We start from the raw sequence: 15329 nt of genomic DNA, 5'->3' as shown, positions 1-15329 counted from the left end.
AATATATTTAAGAGCTCTTAAGATGGCGTTTGCTTCAGCTGTAAATATAGGGCTGTTATCCGGTATTCTAGAAGATATTGTTCGGGATCCAATGACAGTGGCACATGTCACTGCGCCACCGTCCTTGGACTCATCTGTAAGTAAGGATTTGTATGTATTATATTTGATTTTTAATTGATTATATTCTTGTTTATACTGCAATTCATTTGCTTCAGATTTCTTAAACTTTGTCAGAGTTAGGTCAACTTCAGGCCTCGCCAGTTGCCAAGGAGGAGAAGAAAGAAGACGGGAAGGAGCTATATTTTCCAGCTCAATGCCAGCAGCAGAAATGAAGGGCTTAATTCTGTGTCCAAGAGGCGGAACAAGAGAAGGTTTTTTTGTTGTACAAATCCTCATAGAGGGGATTAAACACACAGTTAAATGCAGGGTTAGACTCGCTAGAATATAGTTTAGTAATGTATTGTAAAGATAATTTTAGACGACGTTGTGTAAGAGAAGGCTCATCTGCTTCCACATATAGACTATTGATAGGAGAGGTTCTAAAGGACCCAAGACAAAGTCTTAGACCTTGGTGATGAACAGAATCAAGTAGTTTGAAGTTGCTTTGGCAGGCTCCACCATATACGATGGAGCCATAGTCAAGTTTCGAGCTGACAAGTGATCTGTAAAGGTGTAGGAGCTTAGCTTGATCCCCCTCCCCACCTTGAATTAGACACGACTTTCAATAAATCGAGTGCCTTCAGGCATTTAGTTTTGAGAAATTTGATATGCGGAAGTAAAGTTACATGGGAGTCGAAAATGAGACCTAAGAACTTGGCCTCCTTTACAACCTTGATGGGAGTGCCATTTAAATTTAGTTCTGGGTCCTTTTGTGGCTTATATTTTCTACAGAAGTGTATACAATTAGTTTTTGATTTAGAAAATTTAAAGCCGTTTTCAAGACACCATTTATTTATTTTCTTTAAACACAATTGCAGTTGCCGTTCAATAGTATGCATATTTTTACCATGACAAGAAATATTAAAATCATCCACAAACAGCGACCTGTTGAATTATTGAATTATTTAAAACCTTGGAAAAACTATTTATCTTTATGCTAAGAAAGTGTTACAGACAAAATACTGCCTTGTGGGACACCCTGATCCTGATTGTAATGATCAGACAGGGTAGAACCCACCCGGACTTGAAATTGCCTGTCAGTTAAAAACTTGGATATGAATTGAGGCAAACGGCCTCACAAACCCAAATCGTGTAAGATCGAAAAAGATCGACACTGCATGTTGTTTTTGAATAATGGCATTTTTAACAAAGGATTCTAAACGCACTAAATGATCGATCGTACTTCTATTTTTACGGAAACCACACTGGATATCTGTTATAAGGTTATTGGTTTCCAAGTACCAAACAAGTTGATTATTTATCATGCGTTCCATGGTCTTGCAAACACAGCTTGTTAGTGAAATTGGTCGATAATTCGAAGGATCAGTATGGTCACGTCCAGGTTTAGGGATGGGAACAATAATAGCATGCCGCCAAGAAGCAGGAAATTGTCCAGATGTCCAAATAATATCAAAAATGTTTAAGAGGGTCTCTAAACATGATTCTGGTAGGTGTTTTAGAAGCTGATAATGTATGTTATCAGCCCCTGCAGCAGTATCATGAGCCTGGTCAAGAGCAGTACGAAGCTCATGAATAGAAAATAGTTCATTGTAATCTTCCTCATTATCTGAATTGAAATTAACAGGTTTCTTTTCCTGTTGTTTTTTATGTTTTTGGAATTGAGGTAGATAATTCGATGAGGAAGAGTGTTTGGCCAAAGTTTATTTGCTATATCAGATTTACTAGTTGATAATTCGTCTCCATCTTTAAGATGCTTAATGTTAGATTGAGACCCCTTACCTTTTATTTTCTGGATCATATTCCATACCTTTGATATCAGCGTTCGTGAATTGATTTTTGATACATACTTTCGCCAGGATAGACGTTTATTTTGCTTGAAGGTACGCCGTGGCTTAGCATTTAACCTTTTAAATTTATTAATATTATACACATAGGATGGCAACAGAAATAATTCTCACCTTTCTTCCGTGCCGTCCTAGCCTGTTTGCATTCATCGTTAAACCATGGTTTTCGGATGTGTGGAATTGCAGAGGATTTGGGTATACACTCATCAGCTACTTTATTGAGTTCATCAGAGAAATTTTTTATTGCATCAGGAACATCTATAAACAGTGCAGGTTAAAGTCTGTTACAACAGAGAGTTTGATATAAATTCCAGTTAGCTTTTTTAAAGTTCCATCTAGAGGATGGGGTATTATCAGATTGGTTCACAGGCTTTAATATTGTTGGGAAATGGTCACTTCGACAGAGATCATTGTGGACTGACCATTCAAATTCATTCAATAGGTCTGGGTCTGTAATTGATAGATCTAGAGCTGAATAAGTTCCCGTGCCAGGATGTAAATAGGTGTTGGAACCGTCATTATATATGCATAAATCATTATCTGAACAGAACTCTTCCAATAGTTTACCTTTAGCATTAGTATTTGTACCACCCCAGAGTGGGTTGTGGCTTTTTAAATCTCCCATAATAATACAGGGTTTTGGAAGTTGGTCATATAGATTTTAAAGTTCACTCTTCTGAAGAGCTGAAGACGGTGAGATATACAAAGAGCATAATGTGAGCGTAACATGAAAAGTGAGTCGAACGGCAACAGCCTGTAGACCAGTAGTAAGTGAAACAGGGCTATGGATAATATTCTGCCTGATGAGGATGGAAGATCCGCCAGTGGCCCTGTCACCCGGAGGTGAAAAATAATGATACGCATTGAAATGGCGTAAGTCAAAAGTGTCCGTCTGTTTTAAATATGTCTCCTGCAGACAGATTGCTGATGGTGTATAATCTTGGACTAATAGTTGCAATTTACTGAAGTTAGTCTTTAGTCCTCTGCAATTCCACTGTATGATATTATTCTGATAACCTATCACTCGGGGGGATTTATGTAGGATCTACCCCGCACTTGTTTGGTAGGCGACAAGCTGTGTGCCCTAGTATGGACGGCTTCAGTCACGTCCATATCATCAAGAGATCCATATTTGTTGTACAAATGTATTCTGTTTTCTGACCCTTTGGGGGGTCTTCCACTTTGTGCTTTTGAGGAATCAGGTTTAGGTTTATTTTTGGCTTTACCAATTTGTTGACCAGTAGATGACGATTGAGACTTTGAACTTGACTGAGACTGTTTACAAGAAGATGACGCTGACTGCTTTTCAGACATAACAGGACGTGAGTCTGTAGTTTGAGAAGACATTGCAGGGTACAAGAGCTCTGGAGAATCGCTTTTGACCTAAGTCAAATTTGTTTGACAGCTTGTGGACAATTTGGGCACTTTAGAGCTTGACTCAGATGGTGTTGCGGTTACTGAAGCATATGTTTACTTAAGTTCAGAACTCTTTACAAGTTTTTTGGCTTCGGAAAAGCTAATGTTTTGGGTAAATTTGATCTCGTTAATTTGCATTTGTTCTTTCCAAATCGGACAATCTTTGGAGAAGGAGGAATGTTCGCCTGAGCAGTTGGTGCATTTTTTTAAATCACTGGTACAATCTTCTGTTGTGTGTGCCTTCTCACCACAGTGAGCACACACAACAGACAATGTGCAAGTATTTACACCATGTCCATATTTCTGGCATTTAAAACACCTGAGCGGGTTGGGGATGTAGGTGTCAACTTGGACGTTACAATAACCTGCCTTCAGTGATTTTGGAGCATTTGGGAATGAAAAGGAAAACAGATATGTATTAGTTTTGAAAATTTCATTGTTTTTCCGAGTTGTAAAACTTTTGACATAAGCACGCCTTGGTCCTTCATTTCAGACCCTATGTCAAGTTCCGACATGTCAGCAAACAATCTGTCACGATCTCTGACAATGCCTTTGCTCGTGTTGAGTGTTTTGTGAGCAGTGACCGTGACCGGAATACCGACAAAGGTTTTCGTGCTCAGAAGGTTTGTGGCTTGATGTCTTTTCGCACACTCAACAAGTAGAGCACCGGCAATACCTTGTATACCCTTCGAGACGGCAAAAGGATTCAATTTCGATGGTGTCAAGTCAACAGTTTCAAGTAGAAGAAAACGTGGCCAATAATCAAGTGAGTTGCGCAGTCTATGATCAGTCTCAACAGGATCAGTGTCAAGTGTACGCTTGGTTTTTTTTATGGGGGTTTCATAAGCCATGTTTAGTTTTTTAGAATTCATCATCCGAGCTCCCCATCCACCACGGAGTATCACAAGGACAATGCTAAAAACAAGTGGATTTCCAACTTGCAGCACCATGGATACCCGGATGATATACTCCAGCAGAAGAATTAAAAGAATTCCACCAGATTGGCCCATGAGCCACCGCCTTCTGGGCATAAGACTCTAGGCAAAGTTCATAACATCATATTTCAAAATCACAAACGTTTTCGATAAACAAGTAAGCCCGAAATTCAAACAATTCCAAATCAAATTTGTGCAATGACATATATATATATATAGTCTATACACAGGGCTTGGCGTGACCAGCCGATTGATAGAACCAGGCCAGTTCTACCACCCGTCTAGGTGAAGTCAGGGCCGAAGTGGTGTGTTGGGCAAAGGAACACTGTTCCTGGAACCAGTGCCCTCAACCACCAGACTACCTTCCTCCACCGACACGGGGGCACAACCCATGGCAAACGGGTTGGTGGACCAAATATTCCCCTGGGTCCACAACGGGGGTTTGAAGGGTGACCCAGCACCCACCACGAGGAGGTGGCCCTTCATGGGTGCCAGACGAAACAAGACATCCAGAGTCTTGACCGCCTGACCAGAAGGATCATGTCTGATAACAGAGCCCACCACCATCGTTCCTCTCTTAACCGTGAATATATGCCAATCAATTCTGGAGGTCGGGGTTTGATTAATGTGGAAGCTCTTCATGATAGAATTTTATTGTGTACTTTTGCACATATTTATTTATCGGATGATCCTCTGGTGATGCATGTGAACACTCATGATGAAAGCAAGGAATTCCACAGCTATTTTAAGCGTGCCAAGGGTGTTGGACTGAATCTGAGATTTGAGGTTGATGGCGATGTACTGCTGGACGGTACAATGATGGGAGTAAACCAGGTGAAGTCCTTAACCAAGTCTGCCCAGAGTCGGTCTTTTGTGGAGAAGCTGTCTGAGAAGCCATTGCATCGTGTGTACTTGCAGTGTGTTGAAAAGAATAGCAATCCCACCGACTCCTTCGCTTGGATGAAGTCGGCTGGTCTTAAATGTGACTGGTCCTTTTTGCTGCTCAGGACCAGTCACTACCCACTCGCAATCGCCTAAATGTGATTCTTAAAGAAAATATCAACATGAAATGTCGACTTTACAATGAATTCACAGAGACTGTCCAACACCTTGTCAGTGGATGCCCTTCCTTGGCACAAACAGCATATCTTAAACGACATGATGGCATGGCTCGTTGCTTTTACTACCGTCTCCGACATGCCTGTGGCTTTGACTCCGAGGTCCATCCATGGTACGACCCTGAACATGTCCAGGGCGTCATGGAAAATGATGCTTTCAAACTTCTCTGGAATAGGCCCATATACAGCCTGAGGAGAATTTCAGCTAACAAACCTGATCTTGTCCTTCTTGATAAAGCCAATGAATTTATTTATATCATTGAATTTTCTGTCCCTTTTGACACCAATGTGATTGGCAAGATTCAGGAAAAGCATATTAAGTATGCAGACCTCGCCTTTGAAATGTCTAGCTTGCATCCCAAGTACACTGTCGTCAGGCTCCCCATTGTTCTCGGTGCTCTAGGTTTACTACCTCCTGATCTCTTGGCGCAGATCAAGAGAGTGCCCGGGTTCTCATCCGGGAGCACAGCCCTTCTGACACTCCGGGTAATGCAGAAGGCTGCAGTGTTGGGGAGCCTTCATATTCTCCGGAAAGTTCTTGGTGGGTTCAACTAGGCAGTGTTTCCTGGGAGAAGTCCCATTCGCTGTCTGGGCTGCGTGTAGAGGGGGCAAGGGCCCTGAGCTGATGATGAGCCTTACGAGCCTGACTGTGCCAGGATCACCCGAACCCTCTCTGCTGCATATTATCTTTAATCTGGAAAACAGAATAATAGTGAATTTATATAGCGCAGTAATCCATGCTCAATGCATGCTCTAAGCGCACCTATATGTGGGTATTAAGAGTCATTTTAGAAAGGCAGTATTAAATAAGTAGGTTTTTAGCTGAGATTGGAAAAAGGCAAGAGTTGAAGACTGTCTGAGATTGAGCGGGAGATTGTTCCAATCCTTTGCTGCATTGAAAGCAAAGGAACGTTGTCCATAGTTCACACATTTCACAGATGGAACTTGCAACAAGAGCTTGTTTTCTGACCGCAGTGATCGAGCTGGTTTGTACCCCATGATCAAATCACACAGATATTGTGGAGCTTCTTCAGACAGGCATCGATACACATGACACAAGATCTTATAGCTGATTCTCTGTCGGATGGGCAGCTAGTGTAGGTCATGTAAGATTGGGGTGATGTGGTCGTACTTCCTGCAGCTGGAGACTGTCTGAGCAGCTGTATTCTGGATGTGCTGTAGCTTGTTGGTGACAGACTTGGGTGCATATCTGTACCGACGTAATTAGATCATTCATGGAAGGTTTCAGCTTCATAAGTCATATAGTTTCAGAGGACGCAACAAACAGTAAAAATACGAAAACTACAGCAAGGAGTCAGATAATGCATTTGCATGGAAATGTGTGTGACAACAACATTTTCAACATGTAACATCATTATTATCGCATGATAAAAGCATGAGAATTCATTGCTGGAGAAAACGTCAAGCACAATGTGCTCAACGAGCACTGGACAGTGACGAGTATGGGAGGGTTGAGAGGGTTAAGAGCAAAGAGCACAGGACAGTGATGAGTAAGATTGAGAGTACTGAACAGTCACGAGTAGAAGAGAGGGTGGGTGGCTTTGAGAGCACTTGACAGTGATGAGTGTGGGTTACGAGCACTGGACAGTGACAAGTATGAAAGGGGTGAGATCAAAGAGCATAGGACAGTGAAGAGTAAGGGGGGGGGGGGGGCTTTAAGAGCACTAGACAGTGACATCAAGGGTGCGTTAGGAGCACTGGACAGTGACGAGTAAGGGAGGGGGGCTCTAAGAGCACTGGACAGTGACGAGTAGGGGAGTTTTTTTTTAAGGGCACTGGACAGTGACAAGTAGGGGGCTTTAAGAACAGTGGACAGTGACGAGTAGGGGGATGTTAAGAGCAAAGGCCAGTGACGAGTACGGAGGCATTAAGGGCACTTGACAGTAACGAGTAAGGAGGCGTTAAGATCATTGGACGATGACGAGTAGGGGGGTTAAGAGGACTGGACAGTGACAAGATTGATTCTTCGACCTGGTGTCAGATCACTGTCTTGACAGACAAACCAAGTAGATATGACCAACTCATGATGTTAAATGAAGGTCACAGATGTTTTCTTGGGTGTGCCGCCTCTGGCACACTAGATTAGAACATAACTCGGCTACATTGCAGTTATATGGTGGCGGTCTGTAAATAATCAAATCTGGACCAGGCAGTGCACTGATGAACATCATGAGCATCGATTCCATATACAGGAATGGAGTACGATGACATGTGCCAATCAAGTCAGCGAGCTTGACCAGCCAATCCCGTTAGTCGCCTCTTACGACAAGCATGGGTAGCTGAAGACCAATTCTAACCTGGATCTTCACGGGTCATGATAATGATACGCACAACGATTCTCTGGGTATATAGAACTAACTGCACGAACTTAAAATGTTCTGTTTATCTAATAGCAAAAGTACTCTTGGTGGTCTGGTACCGCCTTTTGAATATTTTTGTCGCGAGCTGCCTCCTGCATCAACATGTCCCCTCAGATTCCCTTGGTGTTGTTGCAGCTTTGATTTGGCTTCTGTTTCTATGATAAAGTTCACGGTGTATTTCTGGTTCACATGAAGGTTCCACGCATAAACATGTCACACAGAAGGGACACACATAAGGACATAATCCACACCTTTGTTATGTTTGTGATAAGGAAGTTGACATCCATAAATTATCTCCCGTATGAATCCTTTGTTTACTGTTCTGTTTCTTGTTTCCGAAACAGACGGTGCTTTTATAGTACGATCATAAACTCATGCTTCCTACATAGTCAGAACTGCACAATGCACACTGTTTTTTTCGTTCTATTCATTCTCAGATCAACGTGCTGCAACTATGTCGCTGCTGTGTGCAGATCATCGGGTCAAACTAACTGTGGTTAGTGTTGGTTTTGTATTGTTGCTGATACAGTCGTGGATATATACTTTCTCGATTAACATTAATAGAGCATAGTCTTGCTTTGTCGATTTTGTTCCTTGTATATTCGTCCTTATCAACTGAAAACCTCGAGGAAATGGACATCCAGTTCGAAAATGTTAAACGATTCACCATCACATACACCATATCTTGTCCAGAAATCATTTCACTGGTTATCAGTCGAATTCATATTTCTGCCTATTTGATCATGGTATGTCTCAGCATTGGTGCTGTAATGAGAAGGTCTTGGATCATTCTGGTTGTCAATTTCTGAAATTTCTATAGGCTGTCTGCTTTGCTGAGGGAAGGCTGTCTGTCGTGATGTCAAGGCAAACGTTGTTCTTTATTTAGCAGTTGTTCACCTTCGAGTGATTGATCCCGCACATACACCATATCTTCTCCAGGACTCATATCACTGTTATCAGTTTAATTCTATTCCTCGTTGTATTACAAACAACTGAGTGAGTAAACTATGGCATTCAATGGATCAACAGTTTACGGTTATGATCCGTTGGTATATGTCTGGAATGTCATGCAACTATGAAATGAATTACGTTTCCCCAACATCAATCTCATGAGATGCATAATCGTCTGTTCGCGTGTCCGAGGTCGGCTTGGCTATGATATGACTGCTGGTAAAAGTACATCCGTTGCCAGTCAAACCAGTAATTGAAAAAAGTAACAACCCATCCAGACTAAGGCGTTACTCAATCAGACATTGGTGTACGCTCTTACACAACAATACAACCATCATAGACAATAGGTGGTGAGGTCATTCAAAAGCTATACGAAAGTATGTTTGTCTATGTCACTGAGGTCTTCTAAACTCGGATTAGGCATGATGAAGACCATGTAACTGTTCTGTTGATTTCTGGCTCTTGTAAGTTCGTTACTTGACAGATGATCATAACTTGGATCTAGGGACCTTCTGGCTCCTGGTGTTTTTGGTTTTCCTTGGTTTGTGAGGTATGATTCACACACAAGCTCATTGCCAGCATTTTGGTTGTGTTTCGGAAAGCTTTTGTGTCTAGTTGATGAATCGTGGTTAGTGATGTATGGAGTATTGGCAGGGTCCCAGTATTGGTAAAAAGGACTGGGCCTTTGTTCACTTGCGTTTGTGCTTTTGTGTCTAGTGGATGTATCTTGGTTAGTGATGTATGGAGAATTGGCAGGGTCCAAGTGTTGGTAAGAGGGACTGGGCCTTTGTTCACTTGCGTTTGTGCTTTTGTGTCTAGTTGATGTATCTTGGTTAGTGATGTATGGAGTATTGTCAGAGTCCCTGTGTTGGTAAGAGGGACTGGGCCTTTGTTCACTTGCGTTTGTGCTTTTGTGTCTAGTTGATGTATCTTGGTTAGTGATGTATGGAGTACTGGCAGGGTCCCAGTACTGGTAAAAGGGACTGGGCCTTTGTTCACTTGCGTTTGTTCTTTTGTGTCTAGTTGATGTTTCTTGGTAAGTGATGTATGGAGTACTGTCAGAGTCCCTGTGTCGGTAAGAGCGACTGGGCCTTTGATCACTTGCGTTTGTGCTTTTGTCTCTTGTTAAAGTATCTTGGTAAGGGATGTATGGAGTACTGGCAGAGTCCCTGTGTTGGTAAGAGGGACTGGGCCTTTGTTCACTTGCGTTTGTGCTTTTGTGTCTACTTGATGTATCTTGGTTAGTGATGTATGGAGTACTGGCAGGGTTCCAGTATTGGTAAGAGGGACTGGGCCTTTGTTCACTTGCGTTTGTGCTTTTGTGTCTAGTTGATGTATCTTGGTTAGTGATGTATGGAGTACTGTCAGAGTCCCTGTGTCGGTAAGAGCGACTGGGTCTTTGATCACTTGCGTTTGTGCTTTTGTCTCTTGTTAATGTATCTTGGTAAGGGATGTATGGAGTACTGGCAGGGTCCCAGTATTGGTAAGAGGGACTGGGCCTTTGTTCACTTGCGTTTGTGCTTTTGTGTCTAGTTGATGTATCTTGGCAAGTGATGTATGGAGTACTGGCAGGGTCCCAGTATTGGTAAGAGGGACTGGGCCTTTGTTCACTTGCGTTTGTGCTCCTGTCTCTTATTGGTGTATCTTGGTTAGTGATGTATGGAGTATTGTCAGAGTCCCTGTGCTGGTAAGAGGGACTGGGCCTTTGTTCACTTGCGTTTGTGCTTTTGTGTCTAGTTGATATATCTTGGTTAGTGATGTATGGAGTACTGGCAGAATCCCAGTATTGGTAAGAGGGACTGGGCCTTTGTTCAATTGCGTTTGTGCTTTTGTGTCTAGTTGATGTATCTTGGTTAGTGATGTATGGAGTACTGGCAGGGTCCCAGGGTTGGTAAGAGGGACTGGGCCTTTGTTCACGTGGGTTTGTGCTTGTGTGTCTTGTTGATGCATCTTGGTTCGTGATGCATGGAGTACTGGCATGGTCTCTGTGTTGGTAAAAGGGAGTGGGTCTTTGTTCACTTGTGATTATGCTGTGTGAATCAGTCAAAACACTACTTCCGCGAGTACTGTTCTGGTCTCTGAGAGGCCTCTTGACCTTATTTGTGCCATTTTTATCATAGCGTGTCTCAGCATTGGTACTATAATGAGGAGGACTTGGTTCATTCTGGATGGCAATTTCTGAAACTTCTGTTGGCTGTCTGCTTTGCTGGGGGTAGGCTGTCTGTCGTGTATATCTGTCCGCTGCCTCGTCCCTGTTTGTGCCGAGTGAAAGTGTCATGTGATCCAAATCTCCAGTATGACATTCTTCATACATTGCTTCTGCTATTTTCGCCATTTGCCTGTGATTACTGGATTTGGATGTCTGAGAATCGGTATATTGTGAATAAAGATCCCGTTGCACTGTGCTATCTTTGAAGCTGGAAGACAAACATGAAACTCAATATTTATTTGTAAGCCATATGACTGGATTATTGAGGATCACATTACAAACAAACACGTGTGAACAGATTAGATTTTGTATATTTGTATTTTATAAGAATTCGTACAGGAACAATTAAATCATGCTTGTGAACGTATTATTCATTAGTAGCACTTAACGTCCTTTTCATACCAGTCACAATCATGTTCACTGTCTTGCGTATGGAATGCTACCCACGATAGTGTATTCCTTTCAAATGCAATCTGGTGAAGTGGGGAAGTTTATCGTACAATAAAACAACTATAGTCTGGTTGAGAACGTTTCGTGACGGTGTTTGTTTGGTCACTTTACTTAAAGACTACAAGTACTGATCAGAACAGCCACCTGGCCATTCATTGATAGTGACACAATGCACATTTGCATGGCCAGATGGCTGTTCCGATTAGTTACCTAACGCCCTTGACAAGTAAGATGTTATTGTGTCTTGACAACTTTTTTATTATTAAATCATAATTCATGAAATTCAAAATTCACAATGGTAGAACAATTATACAAAATCATGTCAAATTACAAAACGATTGTACGCGGAGTTTTTGAGTGAAGTGACCCAACACCGTCACGAAACGTTTTCTGCCAGACTATAGATGTGTACATACATGTTTATCATGTGAATGTCAAGTTGGGCTAGTTCCATGGTAATAGGAGAACAGCAAAATAAATACCCACCCTGGAATCTCCGGTGTCGATGACCTAGACACTACATCAGCTGTAACAATGGGTTCAATCATAATGTTAAATGTGAAAAGAATGATGAGCCGTTGACAGTCAGTTCTCACAGAAATGAAATGCTATTCATAATATTTTTTTGTTCTAACATGAGCTGCTTAATGCGGAAAATAAGAATGTTCGCAGTTGCCGCAGCGAAAATCGTGATGTATCTTCAGTAATAAAATACTAATACCAATAAAATGCTTATAAAAAGCAGTAAGTATCTGCCTGAATACGTCACAATCTTTACTGGATATAAATGAGGCATAGATTGAACTGAACATCCTCTCCAATCAAAAGTAGTAAACATATACTTACTCCCCACAGAATACGGCTGCATGTCTTCATCTCGTGAATATATACTGAACGATTCCAGTGTTGATATCTGGTACTTAGAGTCAGCACGGCGCAGTGTGTTCTTTAGTTGTTCCTCTGTCCTTCTAATGTTCAAACAAACGAGGTCCATCAATTCGTTGCGTCTTTCTTCATCCTGCGCCTTTGCACTGCAGTTAACAACACTTGACGCCAAGGTTCTTCGTGCAGCTGCAGCCTCTGTCGTCTCTGAACAGAATCATACCACTTATGCATATTAGTACAGCATTAATCAGCTCGTCATCTCTGAGGACAATGATGCCTATCACTTTAAGCACATACATATGGGTAAGTTTTCAATCAGCTCGTCATTTGTGAGGGTAAGTTAAAATTTGATGACGTCATGTCAGCATTATTTCAGCCAAACAGTAATGCGAACATGTTCTCACATGTACACAAGTCCATTATACACATTTCACATTCATTCGAAAGCAATATATAATTTTTTCAACATCAAAGTATTACTTATGGTGGCTGATTCGGGCCATTGCTTTATCGCCCAGAAAAATCTAGGCGATATCGCGAAAAAGCGATATGACGACACGATATAGAGATACAGTGAAAAACAAAATAGCGATAACACTACACGATATGGCGAAAACCCGACTCGACATGGTGACAACGATATGGCAAGACACGGTATGGCAATAACACAACACGAAATTGCGATAACACAACATGAAATTGAGAAAGGACGACATGAAATGTCGAAATGGCGATATTGCGATATAGCAATACTGCGATAAAGCGAAATTGGGATAATGCGAAATGGTTACGTGACATGGCGAAACAGCGATACTGCAATATTGTGATAAAGTGATATATTTGCTTGGCACATTGGTATTATTTACTTATTTATAGACATAAGTAGAAAACTCTTTTACAACTTTTCGTCTATAATGATATTTTCCTTTCTTTAAACGCAACCATCATTCTTAAAAATAAAACCTTCAGTGGTCGATTTCCCATAACATCAGGCACATCGATCAGGCACCTTAAGAGCTCAAATCTATTCTGACGAACTCTGATAGACTACAGAGTTCTCATGAGCATGACATGGACAAGTATCACAGTTTGGAATATGTCATCATTCATCGTGCTTTTGGATGAGTTATTTCAGCAGAATGGATGGTTTACGAATGCGTTTATCTAACATACTTCCCGTATCTTATTATTAAATCATAAGAATGATACAACTTACCCTCTTTTCTACATATCGCCATAATGTTGTTGTATCGCCATATCGCCATTTCGTGTCATGTTATCGCAATGTCATGTGGAGTTGTTGCGATTTCGTGTTGCGTTATTGCCATATCATGTCTTTCGTTTTTGCCTGTATTGCAATATTGCTATATCGTGTCGCCATATCGCAATATCGTGTTGTACTATTGCTCTGTTGCGATATTGCCTAGATTTTTTCAGTTCGATAAAGCAATGGCCCGAACCAGCCACCATAACCTACAGACATGAGAAATTCAAATTTGGTATTCATTTTGTATGAATATCAGCTACGTTTGTTCTACTTTTGCCTTTCTTTCTTTTCTTTTATTAGAGTATATTTTACTATTCTTTGTTAAGCAGTATATAACTTTTAGAAAAGGAACGAAACTTACCCTTTCGAAATAGAATTATACCCCCTTTCCACGACGACAAGAGCACATCGCCTTCTTCCAAGTTCTCATCAGCATCATTCCTGCCGTAAGTGATCGAGATGGACAGGTTTTGTGCTTTCCTGAAAACATAGCAGAAATTTATGCAATTGGTTTCATTAATTAGTGATTATATTATTTAGCTACCTTTGGTGACAGCTGCATTTCAACTCATCTCATTCACTGATGACACGAGAGAGAGGTAATGTTGGTATGCTTACTTGCAACACAAGCATCTGCAGAAATGGTCTTACATACTACCAGCAATTATACAGTTATGAGGGCTAAGGGCGGTGCTTGGATAACTCGTGTTGCAGACATGTCATTTACAATCCTTACGTAATGTACATTGTGTGCTAACATCATTTATACGTTGAATACGTTATACACTTTGTAATGATGCTGTCTATATAATAGATGCGTTCTATTTCAATATAGTAACGCACTGGGCATGTCCTTTCCTGAAAAAGAGGAAATATTATCACCTAGTAAAGACGCAAGTTTTGCGTGTACTAGATTTGAGAACACTAAAAATCCGAGTGCAAGAAAATTGTCAAAAGTCATACAGGATCCTGTGCCCCACTCAGCATAACTAATAGGACTGTGTTTTCAAATATTCAATTCAGAACAGGACATTGAAGTGCCATATATTGTGGACAGAGTTGAGTTGAGTTGGGCTTTACGTCACATCGGCATTATTCCAGCCATATAGTGACGAGAACAAGTCTGCATTAATATACATTGTAAGTACAAAGTGGTTTCGTTTCAAAGACATACATTCATTACGTTGTCATTTTAGAACAGAGAATGTCATAGCACTAGATTGAAAAGCAGGTACATTCGTTATTAACATTACACAGTTACATTTTATGATATAGATCGACTTCCCTCAGGTAGTTTAGTATCAGATGAGCGCTCACGCTTGAGAACAGATCTTTCAGATTGGTTGCGTGATAATGCGAGTCCCTTGCAGATGTAAAATCCACACAGTCAAGCAGAATATGCTTGACAGTGAGAGCCTCATCACAGGAGAGACATATGTGGGGGTCCATCCCCATCTGTTTTTAGCAGATAGTCATGTGAAAACCGACTGTGGCCAATACGACATCGTTGTAAAATTACTTCATAATTTGACTGGTTTCTTTTCTTGTTGGGTTTGATAGTTCTGGAACTGAGGGTTATAATTTGATGAGGAGGAGTGGTTTGCCAAAGTTTTGCCAAGTTTGTTTGCAATTTCAGATTTATTTGTTAGAAGGGAGTCGCCATCTTTCAGGTGGTGAACTCCTGATTTTGACCCTTTGCCCTTTATCTTTTGAATCATGTTCCACACCTTGGACATGGGTGTGCGGGAGTTGA

General features: G+C 41.2%; 1 protein-coding gene across 3 annotated transcripts in view; it reads right to left on the bottom strand.

The window, feature by feature from the left end:
• Positions 1-15329, bottom strand: part of LOC124265331 — a 118863-nt gene that overhangs the window by 56051 nt on the left and 47483 nt on the right. For 2 of the 3 annotated variants that reach the window (XM_046700115.1, XM_046700116.1), the window contains exons 7-10: positions 13938-14056; positions 12271-12513; positions 11911-11950; positions 8111-11182 (exon numbers count right to left, since the gene is read on the bottom strand). The exons of the other annotated variant lie outside the window; for it this stretch is intronic. In XM_046700115.1, the coding sequence (XP_046556071.1) occupies positions 9133-11182; positions 11911-11950; positions 12271-12513; positions 13938-14056 (2452 nt within the window). In that variant the 3' untranslated portion in view covers positions 8111-9132. Of the gene's footprint in view, positions 1-8110; positions 11183-11910; positions 11951-12270; positions 12514-13937; positions 14057-15329 lie in introns of those variants that run through there. 3 annotated transcript variants of the gene reach the window in all.

Source organism: Haliotis rubra, unplaced genomic scaffold (genome assembly GCF_003918875.1).
Source record: "Haliotis rubra isolate DU_JTF1 unplaced genomic scaffold, ASM391887v1 Scf971, whole genome shotgun sequence".
Classification (NCBI taxonomy): Eukaryota; Metazoa; Mollusca; class Gastropoda; order Lepetellida; family Haliotidae; genus Haliotis; species Haliotis rubra.
Note: the sequence above shows the minus strand (reverse complement) of the source record. Positions and strands in the feature narration are given on the sequence as shown.